Source organism: Fulmarus glacialis, unplaced genomic scaffold (genome assembly GCF_000690835.1).
Source record: "Fulmarus glacialis isolate BGI_N327 unplaced genomic scaffold, ASM69083v1 scaffold4793, whole genome shotgun sequence".
Lineage (NCBI taxonomy): Eukaryota > Metazoa > Chordata > Aves > Procellariiformes > Procellariidae > Fulmarus > Fulmarus glacialis.
In genome coordinates this window covers 46,934-65,885 of record NW_009204734.1, presented here as the reverse complement: position 1 = coordinate 65,885, position 18,952 = coordinate 46,934, and the positions used below count along the sequence as shown (strand labels likewise).

At 43.1% G+C, this 18,952-nt stretch overlaps 2 protein-coding genes across 2 annotated transcripts in view; both read left to right on the top strand.

Annotated features, from left to right (window-relative positions):
* Positions 1 to 597: 597 nt before the first annotated feature.
* The window catches only part of LOC104074814 (cytosolic phospholipase A2 beta-like), a gene marked incomplete at its 3' end in the record, with an annotated part of 65,065 nt that continues 46,710 nt past the window's right edge, over positions 598 to 18,952 (top strand). Inside the window, exons 1-5 of the mRNA XM_009575083.1 lie at positions 598 to 764; positions 1,678 to 1,931; positions 2,757 to 2,813; positions 3,221 to 3,316; positions 5,105 to 5,181. Coding sequence (XP_009573378.1) covers positions 622 to 764; positions 1,678 to 1,931; positions 2,757 to 2,813; positions 3,221 to 3,316; positions 5,105 to 5,181 — 627 coding nt within the window. The remainder of the gene's footprint in view (positions 765 to 1,677; positions 1,932 to 2,756; positions 2,814 to 3,220; positions 3,317 to 5,104; positions 5,182 to 18,952) is intronic.
* Positions 10,076 to 13,969, top strand: LOC104074813 (acyl-coenzyme A thioesterase 1-like). Its single transcript, XM_009575082.1, is given in 4 exon segments — positions 10,076 to 10,171; positions 10,174 to 10,534; positions 11,854 to 12,056; positions 13,367 to 13,969. Coding segments are annotated over 4 exon segments (1,263 nt in total).

Genomic DNA, 18,952 nt, shown 5'->3' with positions numbered 1-18,952 from the left:
CGCCGCCTGCCCGGGGGCCCCAGCGGGCCCCAGCCCGCCCTGCGGGAAGAAGAACTCGGTCTGCGGTTGCCTCGAAGCCCCGGCTGGGCCGCAGCAGCCGCAAATGGCACCTGCGTGGGTTGAACTGGAGCATCCACGCCTCTACTCTGTTTTCAGCCAAATGTTTCCAAGGTGAAGAAACAGTAGAAAGGCCGCTGCAAAAAGAAAACAAAACTCGAGACAGCGGCTCTTAGGTTGTTTTCCTGTGTATAAAATAGCATTATTCCAGCTTCCAAAAACCTTCCTGAGGTATATCTCTGTATCAGAGGTGCGTCTCCAGTAAGGTACTTCCTTCATGCCCGCTCTCCTGTGGGCCCACGGCAAGGCCGCCTGTGGGGTGAGCTGTGGCTGACAGCAGGAGAATGGCCCGGCGACGGCTTGAGGTATCCTGGCACTGAAACCCTCCCTAACAGCCTCTGGGCTTTAACGGAGGGATTTCTGGAGCTGGGGGGGACACACACTGCTTGCTTTAGTTGAGCGCCTGTGGTGTGGGGTTTGAAGCCAGTTAGTGTGCTAGCAGAGGGCGCTTCTCTTGGGATGCTGAGTAAGTCTTTCTCGTTTGCCTGGACAGAGCTGGGCTGGATGGAGTCCGTACCCTATCTTGATAGGCCTCCATCCCCGCTGGAGTTTTATCGAGAATGGGTGAGTCCGAATAAACCTTGTATAATTCAGAATGCCATCAGCCACTGGCCGGCTCTGAAGAAATGGACCTCAGCGTACCTCAGGTATGAACGAGCTTTGGTGGTCAGTTTTGGTTGATGTCATTAATCTTTGTTTCTATCAGTAAGATTAGCTCAGATTCCTCCCTGCTTCTGTATGAAGGTGTGCAGTCTTGCCAAACTCACCTGTAAATTTCTTCCTGCAAACATACTGTCCTGACCAGTTCCCGGGCAGTATGAAGGGTGGGTGTTTTGTCTGTGTGCAGCCAACAGACTCCGGCTATTGAAACCCAGTCCAATGGCTGTGCTCTGGCCAGTGCTCCACCCTGTAGCCTCCCAGTTGGAATGGGGCTGTAGCGCTGTAAGAACAGACTGACTTGTTTGTGACTGAGTACACCTTGTATTTTAAAAAAAAAAAAAAAAAACAGTAAGCGTTTTAATAATGACTGGGTTTTTTTTTAAAGTTCTTTTTTGAGAGGGGATTTCTGGTTAGACCTAAAATCTATGGGTTTAAAATTAAATTTCTCACAGAAATAAGGGCTGTTAGCCTCATGATGTGTGTGTCTGTCAGTCTCTGTCTGCCCTTTCTCCCTCCTTGATTGCTTTTGAACATACGGCTGCCCAGGTTTGGCTGGGTTGAGTGGTCCCGAGAATGTCAAGCTCTGCCATGACTCATGAAAGGAAGTGGCTGAAGAGGACCCTCTGCCTGCACGGAGGAAAAGGGACCTCCTTTGTGAACTCACCTATGAGACACAAGAGAATTTAGAGGTGAAAGATACTGTGGTTGCCTTGACCGCAATCAGAGCAGACTGCCAGAGTCCATATCAGACAGTAGAAAATCTAGTCTAGAGACACCCATCCACGGAAAGCCAGGCTGCTTATTTTTGCTGGCCATGAAACATGTTCTTTTTAAAGTAACCAGTGTCCAATATATGGGCCAATTGCAGGTGTGGCTGTAAACCTTTGATTTATTTTGCAGGGAGGTAGTAGGTCCCAAGGTAGTGAGTGTGGCAGTAACACCAAATGGTTATGCAGATGCGGTGTTTCAGGACCGTTTTGTCATGCCAGAGGAACGCCAAATGCCTTTCATGGACTTTTTGGACATTGTGGAGAAGAAAGTGACCTCTCCCAACGTATTCTATGTGCAGAAGCAGTGTTCAAACCTCACCGAGGAGTTCCCTGAACTTGTCTGTGATGTGCAGCCTGACATACCATGGATGACTGAGGCACTTGGTAAACCTTCTATTTCTCCTATATTCAGTAAATATTTTGTATGGAGCTGTGAAACAATCATGCGAGGTACATGGTGAATGTTTGTTCTGTTTCTGGATGCCACAGCTCAGTTTGGTTTCGTCCCCTTAGAAAGTAGAAGTGGGAAAATACTTAATAATAGAGTAATCCAAGTTTTGGGTTTGAGTTACTCCAGAATCAGTATCTCAAGTTGTGTCTTGGGACCATCACAACTGAAACAATGTGGTGGTAGCGCCATATAGCACTTCTTTTCATATAGTGGTTTTTCTCTGATTTAGAGTCATGTTTCGACTCGGATTCATGCTGTTGCTACCAAAGCTGGCGTAACAAACGAGCGAAACAACACACAGCCCCCACCCCCTTTGGTAAAATTACGGATATTTGTTTCTAGTTAAATGCTGTTTTGTTTCAGTTGGCTTCTATTTTACAGCATGTCTTTACTTAAAACGTGAATGAAAGAGATTTACTGTGATCTCACCGTCTTTTTGCAACTGTATGTAGACGTGCTGCAGTTTCTCTGTGAGCTAAGTCTTAGGGATTCAGAACGTGGAAACAAAGGGTTGTAACCATTGATTTGGGGAGGGATGATACTATGTCATGAAGTCTGATGGGCACTACAGTGGCTTCCAGTGTGGAAGGAGGTTGCTGTTGCTCACAGAGTGCTCCTTGCAATGAAACCTGTCATAGTTATGACGGAAGTTAAAGAATTTGGCAGAAATTGGCAGAAAATTATTTGAAACGCTTTTAAACGTGACACTTCAAATTCTTTTTCTGTTGGCAACATTTCTCTATTCCCTAACCATACAGGGAAGAAGCCTGATGCTGTGAATTTCTGGCTTGGGGAATCAGCTGCTGTGACATCTTGTACGTATTGTATGGTGCTGTAAGTCTTCTGCGTGCTTTCAGCACAGGTTTCAGCGGGCTTGTTTTGTGTTAGTGGCTCAGTAGCACCGTCTGTTTTTTTCTGACAAGACAGTTCTACTTTAACATGCTTTTTTGCATTCTGTCTCCTGCACTTCTGCAGCCTCTTGCTGCGGTGTCTCTGGGTGCATCTACCTGACACTGTGTCAGGCAAGGCACTGACAGTTTGCCTCAATGTTTGCTACAACATTGTATTGTTACTTTCCACTCCCAGTGGCTGCAACAGGAGGAAGCAGCCTGATAATAAGAGGACAAGCTGACACTTTCAGTTTACTGTAGTTTCTGATGTAGAGGAGGAAGTAACACTGATTTTCACTCTTTCTCCATATCTCTTTTTTTCTCAATCGTAGTACATAAAGATCATTATGAGAACTTGTACTGTGTGATATCTGGAGAGAAACATTTTCTACTGCATCCACCGAGTGACCGTCCCTTCATCCCATATGGTACATAATTTCCTATGCAGTATGTCTGGAGGTTGGAAGGAGGAGCGACTAAAATATTGAAAGATACGAAAAAGGAAGCAGAGATAACATTTTGAGGTTTATGCAGTGTTATGCTTTCCAGTGTGAACAGAAATCTCTTCTATTTCGTGCTGCAGGTAGTTTGTAATACAAACAAAGGTCGGGTTTTCCAGTCCTGTAAAGTAATAGGTTCATTGATACTCAGGACAGTCTCTTCAGCTTTAGAATATTTAAATTATTTAAGTATCTTGTCAGTATGGTAGCATGCCGTCTTTGATGTTTAACAGCTTTGGATTCTGCCTGCTCATTCTTTTCTCTAGGAAAAAAGCCAGGAAGCTGAAAAATAAGTTATAATTTAATGAAATATTCAAGTTACTAACTGAATCTCTGAAAACTGGAGAAATGAAAAAAGAGATTCTTACGGCAGCATTACTTCGCATTGCCCGTTTTCTGTTTCTTTATGTTGCTTTCCTATGTGCACAGTAGTAGTTTGTTATGTTGCAGTGTCATCTAGAAGATGGACAGCTTAACTTTATGCCTCATAAAATAAGACTTTATTTTCCCATTCCATGACTTTCAAACCTTTAGATTAAGTGAATGCAGAGTGCTGTATGACACTAATATAATTTTGCCTAGATATGCGTGCTGCTACATTATTTTATTTATACTGGTTTTATTTTGTTTACAGTCTTGAAATCACAGAATAATGGTTTGGGTTGGAAGGGACCTTTAAGATGATCTAGTCCATCCCCCCTGCCATTCACTAGATCAGGTTGCTCAAAGCCCCCATCAACCTGACCTTGAACACTTCCAATGACAAGGCATCCACAACTTCTCTAGGCAACCTGTTCCAGTGTCTCACAACCCTCATCATAAAAAATTTCTTCCTTATATCCAATCTAAACCTACCCTCTATCAGTTTGAAACTGTTGCCCCTTGTCCTGTCCCTATAGGCCTTGGTAAAAAGTCTTTCTCTGTCTTTCTTATAAGCCCTCTTTATATATTGAAAGGTCGCAGTAAGGTTTCCCCAGAGCCTTCTCTTCTCCAGGCTGAACAACCCCATCTGTCTCTGCCTTTCTACATAGGAGAGGTGGTGTCATGTGTGTGTGAATGTATGAAATACACGTATGTCATATGAGTCATACTTTGTAAAACAAGTTACTGTTAAAACATAGAACAGAGATAATGCTTTTATAGTGTGTAGTAAAAAGATGACTCCATCTTTTTGAACATCAGGTTTAAGGAGAGAAACTCTCTCAAGGGAAGGCTTAGAAAACCACATTTGCTGAAGCAGTGAAAGAAAAACAACCTGCAGTATCTGAAGCAGTTGATGAGCCCTATCGGATAAAATTAGAGTGAAAGGCTGGCCACAAGTCACTAATAACTCTTGTGAGTGCTATCTTGCTAGACTGACCTAAGAAGAAATGCCAGAATATAGAATGATGCATTTATGACTTCTGAAAGGGAAACAAGACAGTTACTGGAACAAAATAGGACCAGGAGTAAAATGGGTTTTGAGGAGAATAATTCCTGTGAAGAAAGAAGGTTGGACTTCCAAACAGGAAGGCAGTTCACTATTCAGACTGACTTAAGAAATAATAAAAATTAAGAAACTAGATAAAAATTGAAATGGTCAAAGGGAAGGACAGTAAATTGAAAATGGTTTTGTCTTAGTTTTTCTTTTACTTGGTGAAAGTATGACATGCCCTGCCATTAGTTTCTCTGAGTACTACTCTGAGTCGTGTCATTTAATTCTTTCTGTGGTTCCAGAGCTCTATCAGCCAGCAACCTACCAGGTGTCAGAAGATGGGTCATTTCAAATTGTGGATGAGAAGAGTGCAGATAAGGTAAAAAGTATATAAAGAACACAGTCAATACAGCAAGGATAGTTTTGGGCACTGCTGAGCCCTCAAACTGAGCATATTGGTTGATATTTAGAAATCCTTCATTACTGGAAAGAGAATGCCCAGATATTTCACTTGTATTTTACTGTTCGCAAAGGATACCCAGCTTCCAGAAAAGATTTTTACTGCACGCCTGAAACCATTGATATCATAAACTGTCTTCCTTGCACCAAACTTAAACAGATCCAGTAAAGGACTTTTAAATGAATCAATAACAAAGGAATTTATTTCATTAAGACTGAAGTAGACTCCTCTGCATTCACTTTCTTTGGGCCCTCTACTCAGGGCTAGATTTTGCTCTACAGCAGTATCACCCAGTACAATAAAAAAAATCTGTCTCAATGAATGAATTGTGTTCTCTTAGTAGTAGCAATATTTATTTGATTAAAATGTATAGATCTGGAGGCACTTTACAAAAACTCAGTAGCCTTTTGTATCTAATCTCTCTCCTTTTGCCTCTGCAATGTGTGACTAATGCTACAGCTGAACTTGAGCTGGGGCTTTTTCTCCGTTTCCAGAGTCGTGCTCATGGAATCTCATGGGAGCATTCCTGTAATGCAGTAAGGTGGAGTACTGAGGTTTATAACTCTGTAGGGCATAGAAGAAATGAATGCAGGCAAGAGAGATTTCCCAGCAGGAAGGGGAGTTTTAGCTCCTGGGGATAAAATTAGACCAGAGAGCTTTAGAAAAAGAAAGGAATTGCTAAAAAGAGCGGTGCAGGTAAAATACTGAAGTACTGAATGTAGGAGGAGCAAGTGACTCAAGGGGCTGGAGGTGTTCTGGAAGTATACCACGAGACTGAAATTTCATAGCTGACATTTAACACCTTTTCCCTTATTAGAAATGCTTCACTGAAGGAGGCAAATTTTTGCATCCTTGACCTATTCCCAGTTGAATGTGGAAAGCTGTGTAGCTGTACCTGTTTTGCTAGGCAAAATACATGTTTTGTAACCTAGTAAGTTTGGTTATCAGTTGTTTTTCCGGAAGCTTGCTGGATTTTTTTGCCAGGGTCAGTACCATATACATACTCTTTTGCTTTTAGGTGCCCTGGATCCCCCTGGACCCATTGAACCCGAATCTGGAACGGTATCCGGAGTATGCTCAGGCAAAACCTTTGCAGTGTACAGTGAAAGCTGGTGAGATGTTATACCTGCCTTCTCTCTGGTTCCATCATGTTCAGCAGTCACATGGCTGTATAGCAGGTAAAATACACAGTATTTCCAGATATGTTTTTGAACTGTGGTGGGTGTGCAGCTAGAGCAAAACAGCTACAGCAAAGCATAACTGGGACCAAAGGTTCCTTTAAGATCATCCACCTCCCCTCAGGAGGAAATAGCAATCTCGACAGATGCCATGGGGCTACCTCCTTGCAGTCGCTTTTGCTTATAATTCATAGCATTGTTGACAAGTGCTAGGGAGGTAGCAGAAGAAAAAGTCTTTCTAGTTGTCAAGTCTGGAGAAGGATAGGTAATTCACTGATCGTGATCTGGTTTCTGTTTATAACGTGGAGCCAAGCAGTTTGTCTGCCCAGCCTGCTGACTGCAAATTGGTCATCTACATACCTTTCACAAAGAAACTGCATGTCATGTGTGCTGTTACCACATCAGCAAAAAAGGATCTGGGGAAGAAAAGGAAACCAGAAGGAGTTTTAGGCATGGATATAGACACAACGTGGAAGATACTTTGTTGTCATGTGAGCTGTAATCTGCTCTGATCCAGTCTCCTACCTTGCTGATAAGCCTATGCTATGTTATTGTTCCCCTGTGCTTATCGAAAGTCTTGTCATCTCTTCGTAGGATTTTTCATCATCTCTCTCTATCTTTTTTTTTTTTCCTTCCTGAAAAGAGTTCCAGAATTTCAAGCATTGCTTGTTTGGTGCAGGTGGAGGGGTGGGGGTGATGCAAAGTATTTTCATTATATCCTGTAAGTTTTGCAAGGTTTGAGGAAGAGTTTTTTTGCTGTCCTTTACCTGGAATAATCCTGTCTGCCCAGGAAGAGTAAATACAGTATTTTGAACAACATAACATTAGTATTTGTGTAACACTGCAAATATTTTAAGCCCTTTTTTCAGTATTTGCGATACTGTGATAAAAAGACAAGCTAGCAGTAAAGCAGTATTTCTGATGCTCTTTTCCCAGTACTGCTGCATCAGTCCTTAAAGATTTTTTAGAAGTAGAATTGTTTCCAGTTGCAGGCCCCCGGCCACTCTCTTTTTCTCTGTCTAGCAGAAATGCTAAAGAGTTGATGAGTTTATTTGGCCTTTAGTCTGTTAACTGCACTACAGTCTGTGTACACTTGAAAAATCAATATTCTCTGGATCTGGTCCAGTGAATGTCTGAAGCTAGAGTATAGCCACCTCCAAGAACCGTTGGTACAATATTATACTGCTTGCCTTATTTTTTCTAGGAGACGTACACCAAAATTAAAATGAGAAGCAGAATTAAAGCACTGTCTAATTGATGACCGTTGTGAAGTAGTGGTGAATTTGCTATCCCTTACGCACTCAGAGGAAGAGATGTTCCTATCCAGATATTAAACTTTGCAGTGTATTTGGCATTTTTGGCCTAAATAGAAGCATACATTTTCATGACCGTTGTGAAGTAGTGGTGAATTTGCTATCCCTTACGCACTCAGAGGAAGAGATGTTCCTATCCTATTAAACTTTGCAGTGTATTTGGTATTTTTGGCCTAAATAGAAGCGTACATTTTCTGTTCCTAAACATTTTGCCAGCTTCTGCTCCAAGGAATCCCCAGTATAGAGTCTGAAGAGGAGTTGGTTTGGGTTAAGACAGAGTTGCATTGGCAGCACTGTTAAAGAACTCTAATGTTTGCTTACGTTGTTTTTGGCTGTAGTCAAAGATTTGCTCATTCCAAAGTGCAGTCAGTAATAGGGAAAAGCCTGTACTAGCTGAACTCTGTAAAACAGTCTATGAACACCTTTGTAATTCATTACATTCTAGCCTTAGAAATGTTCTTCCTTTTTCTTATCTCCTCAGTGAATTACTGGTATGACATGGAGTATGACCTTAAGTACAGCTATTATCAACTACTAGATTGTCTCACAAAAACCATGAAAGTGTTATAGCAGAGGTGGGAGACTTGAGCTTGTGATCTCTCTCTCTGATGTGATACAATCATCAGCATCTGTGACTGGAGTACAAACATGATTCAAGTGAAAAGAACTGAACATTAAATTATCCTCAACAACGTCTGTCAAACAGATCATGGCTATTTTGCTTGATTTCAGAGTCCAGATCAATTGGCCAGATTTTTTGGCTTGTAAGTAGAACGTTTGATAATAGGTCTTTGCATGTTGCCTCAGTGACGGTGAGCAAAATAAAATTTGAAGGGAGGCAATCCAGGTTTTGGAAATCCCAAAACAGAAGCCATGACTGACTGTTCAGATCTACCGCTTGTTTTCATAACAACCCAAGCGGACAAGGAAGAATCTGTTCTGCCACCCACCTGTGCATCAGGCTGCATCAGTCCAACACGCGTTCCGCTTAAGGCAAAAGTCCTGTCCAGTTGTAATTCTCTAAGTTCAGTGGCTGTCGTGTTTTGATGGTGAGAAATTACAACTTCTGCAATAAAAGGTCAGTTTAAAAGCTTATTTCTGCACTAATTTCTTAGTTTTTTTTCAAATGATGTGATGGGTGGAGGGTATCTAGGAGGACATGCAGAAGTCAATGCTGGCTATTTTCTGTGTCAAGCTACATGTTTTTATTGCTGATTTTTATTTCTTTCCACTGTTGTATTTAAATGTAGCTGCATTCTCTTACAACCTGAGTGGTGATTTTAGAGTTGCTTTGCCAGATCTACAGTCAATCTGCACATCACCTGTGGTCTCATGGCATGACATGTGATTCTGCAGCTTGTAGGCTCATTGATTGCGTCGTTCCTTTGCCATTAATTGCTGCCTAACACATGGTCAGGTGAGTTGTGTGAAGCAGGAGCCGATTTCTGCAGCCTTAATTCCCATTTGTATTTCCACAGAACAGGATGAGACTACTCGCGTGTCTGAGACCCGCAGGGTAGGACTAGAAGGCTGTTAAATATGCGGACATTGCAAAAAAGTAGTACTGTTGTTTATGAAAACCAAAAGTTGGTATTTATCATCAAATCTTCAAACAGTTCCTAAGGAACATTAGTGACGTGGGGGGAAATTTATTTTCCATGTATTAATCAGGAAAATGCAGATACCCTTTAGACAAGATTGATTATTGTGAAGAAAAAAGATAATTCTTTTACTTTGTTTCTTTTTTTTTTTTTAAAGAAACACAGTTAAAGCATAAAGCGTCATTTTACCTTGTGGTGCTTGTCCAAAAATTGCTGAAAACTCAAGAGGGAGTAAGGGCAGGCTTTGTTTCACAACTAGATTAAGATGTCACGTTACTTCAGGCTTTCCAGTTTGTTTGTGTTCACTGCACCTTGGCAAAGGTGCCCAAGCCAGTTCTGCAGTCGAATCTGGACTTTCCTGCAGCTGGGGGGAAAGGCAATTTGAATATATCTTTTTGTCACTTTGGGGTTTTTAATTTAGTCTCTCTCTGTAATCAAAAGTAAGACTGCATGCCAGGAGCAAATGACAGCTTGCGTCTGTGCAAGCGGATGGTGTTACTGTACACCTCTGAGCCAGAGCGTCTGGAGGGAGGCGTGCTGGGAACTACGTCTCCCAGCAGCCTGTGCTTGCCGGCTGAAGGAAGCAGTCACGGTGGTTCCTCCTGGACTTTGGGCAGAGATTTTAAGCCTGAGAAACGACAGGCTCCTGACGATCCTGTTTCACGCAGCCCGTGTCTCGCCACAAAAAAGGGCAGCTCCTCTCCCCGGCAGGAGAGCTGGGATGGCGGTGCAGGTGACGGTTCTGCCTTCCCCCCGGTGTCTGTTCGATGACCCCGTGCAGATCCGCGTGGCGGGGCACCTCTCCCCCGACATGGCTCACTCACCCTCCGAGCCAGCCTGGTGGACGAGAGCGGGGAGCTTTTCCAAGCCCACGCTCACTACAGAGCTGGGAGCAGCGGGGAGCTCGACCTCAGCTGCTCCCCAGCACTGGGGGGCAGCTATTCGGGAGTGGAGCCGATGGGGCTGCTGTGGTCTCTGAAGTCTAAAGCGCCCTATAAGCGGCTGGCAAAGAGGAACGTCCTGACCCCTTTCTGTGTGGACTTTGAAGTGTATGAGGGCCACGGGGACATGAGCTGCTTGCTGGGAAAATGCACCAATGAACGATGGTTTTTAGGAGAGGGGGTGAAGAGGATTTCGGTCAGAGAAGGTCGTCTGAAAGCAACCCTCTTCCTCCCTCCTGGTGAGTTTTAACTCCGTTCTGCTTTTCCAGGTGTGACTTACACCACATATTGTGCCCTGTGGCCCCTGGATGCACTCAGCAACCCAGAGCAAAGCCTCAGCTAGTGATTCACTCAGCCTGTGCTTGGTCCAGCTACTTGGATCCTCACAGCAGAGCAGGGAGGAGCAGGCATTGCCCAGGCGGGTCAAGTGCCGAGGCGGGGGGGTGCAGGGAGGGCAGCAGTGGTAACACGAGGTATGTCCTGTTTGCTCTAGCTGAGGGGGGTCAGAACCTCTCCTGCAGTGAGAGCTCTGGGGAAAAGTGTGTTTATTTCTTAGCTCTTTAGCTGACAGGACAAAGAGGCCCCTGGTCTTCGGCAGAGCTGTAAGGCGTGACAGCTCCAGCCGTGGAGCGAGGAATGATGAGGTGTGGTGGGAGCACTGGACTCGGGCTGCAGCCAGCCTAGGCTGCTCCAACAGCTGCCACGGATCTTCCTGCAGGCTCTGGACTTGTCTCTCTGTCTCTCTTTTTGGCTAAGGAAAAGCCAAAGAAAGAAGTCTCTAGCTGGTTGAGCAGCTTGACTGCACGGGATACTTAGTAAGATGGGAGACAAATGAGAAAAGCAAGGTCTTTAATTAAACAGGCATCATATTCCACAGCTCTGTATGGAGACAGTGCCAAGACTGGATCCTTTGTAAAACTGCTCTGAGCCCTGAACTGTTTATGTTGCTTGAGTAGTACTTAAACGTGAATGTCTTGCTCTGTAATGAATAAAAAGTCCCTTGCAGCTGCTGTGACACCAGATCTTGTAAGGGAAGTCTGGCTATAAGAATGGGCAGAGCAGCAGCAGGAAAGGAAGGTCCTATGGCTGCAGGAGGAAAACTGAGAAACCCAGGGGTAGTTACCCAGATCAGACTGAAGCCTGAGTTAGTGTATATCAGTGCTGGCATTTGTGAGGGCATTTCATAACTCAAGTATTCCCTCCCTGGAAAACCTGCTAGCACAGTTCCTAAAGAAGCACAGCTCACGCAGTGATACTGTTTGTTCATCAGTCCCCAATGGCCTGAGAACATCTAGGCCAATTTAAGCTGAAATTCATGGTGGGAGAAGGATGCCCAACATATGAACTTCCTATAGTGAGTTCCTAAGAGAGAGAAGAAATACCCAAATTAGCGTCCTTACAGTGATTGTGTGTGTGCCTGAGAATGAGAACCTGCATGGAAAGCTTCAGAGGGTGATTTCCTTTTGATATCTACTGTCCTGATATGTGCTGAGGGGGCACTACTGAAAGGACAACTGTAGAAACTTTTCTCTTTGAGTGTGTACACCTTTCATTGCAGGACCTGGTCCTTTCCCTGGACTTATCGATTTGTATGGATCTGGAGGAGGTCTTGTTGAATACAGAGCAAGTCTTCTGGCTAGCAGAGGCTTCGTGACTCTGGCTCTTGCTTACATGGCCTTTGAAGATCTCCCTGCTATGCCAGAGATTCTTGAACTGGGCTATTTTGAGGAAGCTGTAAACTTTTTGCGGAAGCAGCCACAGGTAAGAGACAAATTATGATGCTCATCCTGTTGGAAGCAATTTTCCAATTTTCTAATGTGAAATGCTATATGTCGCTGAACGCAACTAAGTTTCTGAGATGTTAGCATTGTCTGAAAGACAGCACGATCTGAGAGATGGAAAAGCACGTGCCTCAACTCCAATTTTGCAAGTAGTTGGATAGCAGGTTTTGCACAGCATCTTATGACAGTCCATAGAGTGTTGTGCAAACCAGTGTTTGTGTAAGATTAAATCAAAGCAGTTCCTGGACTAGAAGCACAACACTGCTTATTTTTTTTCCCTACTTTTTCATCTTTCAGGATTTTAGAAGGGAAAAAAAATCCATTGACTTTTTCTACTATTTCTGAAATGTTATAGGCTTTTGATTCTGAGTAAGTTTCACAAGATGGTAACAAAACACTTTAACAACAGAATTCCTTACGGTTGTAGCACTGGAAAGTGTGCCGTGTCTTAAGAAACTGGGCCTGTGTTTGAACAAGTATGTGGGATGAGGAGGACACTTTATAGCAATATATCATCATACTTAAACCAAACGAGACCAAGAGAAATCAAGTAGCATTTAAACTTTGAATGGAATGCTACTTAATGCGGTATTCATTTCACAAAGTTATTAATTTTCTACTACGTGGACACCAGGAATGTGGCCAGTTTGAGAGCAGAATACACCTTTGCTTGTTTGTCTTGTTCCTCATAGAGCTCTGAAACTTCCAGAGTATCTTACAAAGCATGCATTACGAAACGAATTTGGTGTGAAGAGCCTTCACTATAAATAAGTTGATTTAAACAGTTGTTGCGCTTACTCAGCCTCGGGCGTAATGAACCTTATGTGTTCCAAGACAAAACAGAAGATAACAGGTCAGCTGTAGGAGAGTATCAAAAAACAATGACATGAAAGAAAATCAATGGAAGTAAATCCATGAAAAAGTGGTTTTCCAAAGGGGACCTGAGGAGAGAAGATCAAGGGTGTTTGGAGACAGGAGCAGTAAAAGATACAATACTGAGAGCAAGTGTCAAGCCAGGATGTGGAGGGAGCAAAGAGGCTTTGTAGAGGTCACCAGGGAGAAAAAGTGTTACAGGAGGAGAAATGTTGAGGAGCTGTAGAATTCGTAGTCACTCTTGTGGAGGCTCAACAAAGGGATAGATATGGGAGTGATGTAACCTGAATAGAGAGGGAAGGATAAAATATGGGTGGTCTTAATTGGATGAGGAGTGAGGAAGCAGAACTGGAGATGTAATGTCAGCCCAGGAAATGAGGCGTAGTTGATAATGGTTGTTTCATAACTGTGTTTCAGGTGAAAGATACTGGCATTGGCGTTTTGGGCTTGTCTAAAGGAGCTGATCTAGCCCTTTCCATGGCCACATTTCTACCTGGCATCAAGGCAGCTGTCAGCATATCTGGAATTGGCTTTAATTCTTTCATTCCCCTGCGGGGGGATGGCTTCACTGTTCCTCCCCATCCATATGATTTGGGGAGGTTGAAGACCAACGACGAGTCTGGCCTAGTAGATTTTTCAGATGTCCTAGATGATCACAGGGACCCAGCGACTTGGGATTGTCACATTCCAATGGAGAGGTCCTCGGCCAAGTTCCTCTTCCTATCAGGACTGGATGACACGAACTGGAAAAGTGATCTCTGTTGCCGGGATGCTGTTCAACGCCTTCAGCGGTATGGACGGGAAGTGGAGTTTTGCTCCTATCCTGGAGCAGGACACCTCTTGGAGCCACCATACTTGCCTCTGTGCCAGGCTTCAATCCACAAAGTGCTGGGGGTGTTTGTGAATTGGGGAGGGCAATGGAGGGAGCATGCCAAAGCCCAAGAAGATGCATGGCGCAGGATACAGGCCTTTTTCTGGCAACACTTGATGGACTCGGACATCCCTAAGAGCAAGCTGTAGTGGAAGCTGTCAAAGATGCTGACCGGGGTTGGTATTTCAGCTCTCACTGAATCTTGTAAACTCATCGAAAGTTTCCTGGCCTGCCCTCCTCTAACCCCCACTGTTGCATAGTTGTTTATTTTCATTCCCCAAATAATTTTCCATTTTTTCGTTGAATTTTAGTTGTCTTTTGGCCCCAGCTGCACTGTAGATTGTCACCATCTGATCTGCCTGTGTGCTGTAGTCATCTGAGAAAAACCCAGCACCCCGTCCAGCGGATTGCATTGAGTTATCTTTGCCCTCAATCTCCAACCATCTCCCTTGGTAGCAGGGAATACTCTCATAGGTGGTTTTCCATTGAATTGTTTAGTCTTGCACCTTTAACTAACCTAGATGTAAACAGCACTTTCTTGGGACAACACGTTAGTACGCTCACCTTTCCTCTTGGTGTATCATTTTCTCAGATCTTTTAGTAAAAAGGTTGCGGCAGTTCTGATCTCAACTAAGTAAAAAGGCACTCTTCTGACTTATTCTGAAGTGCAGCGATAACATTTTTTTTCTGGTACCTCAAAAACAGAGTAGTGAATCTTACCCAGGTTACACTGGTTGTATCTCCTGCTGACTCCAGATTAGTTACATCTCAGGGTAAAGTTTCCACTGCACTGCTCAATAAATACAATGTGTATGTGTGTATGCACAGTTTGTTTGAAATTTTCTGAATGAAGCCTTCAACTGTCTTTATGCCCATAAATACATAGGCAGCAATCCTGGTGTAGTCACAAGCTGTTGCTTCACCTGGCTGAAGAGTATGTATACAGAAGTCCCTACCACCTGTCGGTAAGAGGAGTGGTGGAGCTTGCAGTAGAGGTCTGCACAGTGCTCAAGATGGGGGTGATACAGACGTGCTAAGTACCTGCTTTTGAATGCTGAAAGTCAGTTTATCCCCGTTTTGGGGAGGAAGAATAAAGCCACTGCTGCTGAGTTCCCAGGAGCCCTGTGGAGTGGGCTGTCTCTGTGGTCTTGCCACTATAGCAGACAGCTGTGGGCTCAGTGACAGCTGGGAAATGCCACTCTTCAGAGAGGACTGACCTTGCCTTTTGGGGAAAATGTGCATTATCTCACCCTTTACTGAGGTCCAAACCTGCCAAGGACGACTGCGATCTACCTCGTCCATTTGTGGGATAGTGGCAAACAGCAGCTTGCTGGCATTTTCTAGATATCAAATGGCATCAACTGACCAACTTTTGCCTCCTGGAGCAGTCAAGGCTCCCATTCTGACCACAGAAGCAAGCAGGAGCTGGAGGTCTCTGCCTTTCGCTGAGGCAGCAAAATCTTGCCTTTGAGAGAGCAGAGTCCCTGGTTTCCAGTCCCTGCTGAGACACGAGCCCTGCGGGAGCCTGGATCCTGCTGAGGGCAGAACCATGCCCTCGGTTTTCTTGCTTCAGGGAGCAATGGCTACTCAAAATGGGAATGTTGGGCCTCAAAAGGCTGTAGACTCTCATGCAATACATCCGATGCAGAGGGTGCCCCTTCAGTTGCTTCCGATTTTCCCACCCCTGCCCTTCCTCAAAATGGTGGATGGGTACCACTTAGCTCAAGATGTGAGCAGTTAGAATGGGGAGGTCTCACTCCTGCTCACCTGTACTGGTCATCCATAAAGTTTTCTGCTATTACCTCTTCTTCATTTCTGTTTATCCCCTGTGTGTCTATGTCCTGCATGGACTGTGGTTGTTCCAGATGTTTAGTGAGTGGATAGGACCTGGCAGAAGAGCAATATGTAGCAACAAGGGAAGTCAAATGCATTTAAGCAGTTCAATCTGAGTAAGGGACATTTTCTTTTCTCTCATTTTTCTATTTTATTGAAGCAGTCAAAAAACCCTGGGTTGTCCATCTACATTTGCCTCAGACTCAGGGCACAAGGCTGTGAGTTTCTCTGCAGTAGGAGTAATTTTGTTATTTTGTTTTTACTGATCACAGTGAGGCTTATGCAGTACTGTGTCGTTCTCCAGCCTGTGGGATAACTTCTGAGGGGAAGACAAACTTTCTCAGTCTTCAATGGGCAGTTTACAGATCTATGCTTTGAATTACAAAATTGTGAGCTTCTGAGAAAATACATTTTCTTTATCTATAGGAAACTACTATTCAAAGGAAAAATACTTTCCATCAATAAATCAACAATGTGGTTTTCTGTTACAGGCACGTTCGGCAATCAGGTTCAAGGAAAACTGTTGAAACTAGAGGATGAAGGGAGCTGACTGGTGACTCCATCGGTGACAATAGCACATTGGACCTCTTTGTTTTGTTGCTCTGGAATGAAAGCTTTGCTACCCAGTTAAAAGCCTTTTATTTATTACTTGGATGGCAGCTGCCAAGAAAGACTGAAAAAGCTGATTTAGCTGAGCAGCTCTGTGCCCCATAAAAACAGTAAAATATGCCAGCCAACTCAGTTGCACTGGGAATTCTTTTTAAATCAGCTGGCCTTTTAAAATTAAACTCAACTTTGAAACTTATCTTCAGGAAATAGAAACTGGAAACCAGAGGGAGACTAATATAAAATAATTGGAAACGGCCTAACATCAATAAAACGCTTGTGCCTGTTCTTAAGCATGTTCTTCAGCATTTTGCTGAAGACTTTGACTACTTAACGTTTTTTCTGCTGAAGAGATGATTTAGACAAATGGGGCTAAGATCACATTTTTTTCCAAGTTATTGGCAAAAATTCTACTAATTGCAGCCTGTAGAGTCAGGGTGCTTTATATAGTTTCTCCAGGCTTGCAGAGTACAGACAACGTTATTCAAGAACAATGTGAAAGTTATTATTTAATTAAAGATAACTGGCCTTTAGCTGCAAAAGAGACCCGATGCTGAGCACAACTAATAAAACTAATAACAATTGGATGGGGAAAGCTAGTCTTGTAATCTGCTTGTAGTTGAAAAGTGCTTCAGATAAAATAGAGCATCAAAGGACTAGCTTGAACCAAAAGATCTCGGCTTGATGCTTACATCAGTCATCCCTTTGTTTAGCACTTTGCACTACGTATCTATTACGAGAATGAGAATGAGAAAAGCTTGTGACAAGTCTCTTAAGAAACTGAGAAGCAATCTCCCCACACGTAAGCTCCTATGAACAAATTTATTATAAGGCACCAGTATATCTTGCAGTGCTCTTCTGGGGCAGGATGATTTCCCTAGCTAATTTGGAATTTTCCTTCTTTGCTCTGGTTCAACTTGTGGTCTCTCTACATAGAAAGGAGACTACCCCAAGAAGAAGAGAGCTGGTGTGAAAAAGCATGTCCTTGAGTGGAACGTCTTTAAATTCTGCTATAGCCTTAGTGCCCAGACTCCACAAACCTAAGATAATCTGGGTGAATGTGATCTTAGTTATATGAAGCATATATAGCTTATTATTTTAAACTAGGTGTCCCTGAAGCAGGCCACAGGCTGTTTGCACACTCTGAGACCTTTGGACACAGCTTATCCTTGTCGTGGTGGGCTTTCTGTATCACAATGCAGATGATTTTCTTTACATAGCTCCATCCTGCTGTCCTATCTACTCAGTAAACCTTCATGAAAAGCTCCAGGGACTCCTAACAGTTTGGAAACATTTGGACCCTGCATGGAGCAGTGTCCCCTGAACTTCTCAAGGTTTCTTAAAAAAGCTTATGGGGTTCTTTCCCCATACTTCGCCATGTATGTTGTTAGGCTGTGTATAGCTGAGGAAGAAAGAAGTTCTTGATGTTCTTCACTGGAGACCTAAAAGTACCAAGTCCAATCAGGTATTTATTCGAACACAAGCTAAAGCTGATCCCGAAGCATTTTGATACGTGTACAGTATAACTCAGAGGAAACTGCAGAATGAAAGTAGTTGAAATGCCTTTATTAGAGAAAAGTGAACCACAGGTACAGAAGACGTGAAACATCTTTGAGAAAGTAGCTATACATCGAGCACTGTGCCTCTGCAGAAGTAGTGGGTATTTGAGGCTTCAGTGGAATTTTACTAGGGACTGTGGTGAACAAGGATATTTCACTGCAGTTATAGTGCTCCTGTAACACTAGTAGCATCTTACCCAGGAGAAGCAGTGTCTCTGGATGGCTTCTGCAAGCAAGGTTGTTTCATGGCCACAAGACAGAAGGAATGAAGTGAAACACGAGAATATACATTGTGCGGTGTAATTTAGAAGTGACCTTTCTCCATTCCCTGTTTCTGTTTCCTCTGTGTATTTGGAAGTCTAAAGATGATCAGGGACTTTTTTTTTTTTTTTAAATTCAAAACTTGCTCAGTTCTCTAATACGTTACCAGATCATTTGTTATCAAGCTGTGGAATAAGACCAACATTTAATGACAAAATAAAAATAGTAAAAATTTTTGCTCTATTAGTATTTTGCTAAGAAATTTATAATTCCAGCATTTCAGGAAAAAAATCACCATTCTGCACTTTTTAGTGCTCCACACGTCATTCAGAAATGGAATCTGAGCCAAATGTAGTGTTAAGTGCAGAGAAAGTGATACTTTGTTTGACATTTGGCTAGAAGGAAAATTAATGTTTCCAATGAACTAACGCTCTTTGCAGCATTTCCTGCAAAATATCACTGCCATTTGTCATTGTCCAGGACAGAAAATAGAAATGCTAAAACTCACTGTTTTATAGAGTCTTAAAAAATTGTCCATGAAAAATTTACATTAAACCTAAAAATGTCTAGGCCCTGACTCTAGATAGCACTTAGAGGAAAATAAATAAGTTGCATTCTATTAATTTAGGCTTGTATCTTTTCAGTGACTTAGGCCACTGAACATTTGACATCTTGTGTTTAGACTGTAAATTTATGTCTGCGTTAAAGTCACTTCAGTGAAAGGTGTGGTTTCATGCTTCAGTTTAACTGTTCTAAGAACACCTCGCTGCCCAAAGGGACAGTCATGCCTTTTTCCTGCTTGCTGCTCTAACTGAGAGCTAATCCTGTGGGGAAAAAAAAAAGCACAGAAGAAGATTAAAATGTTCAGCTGGA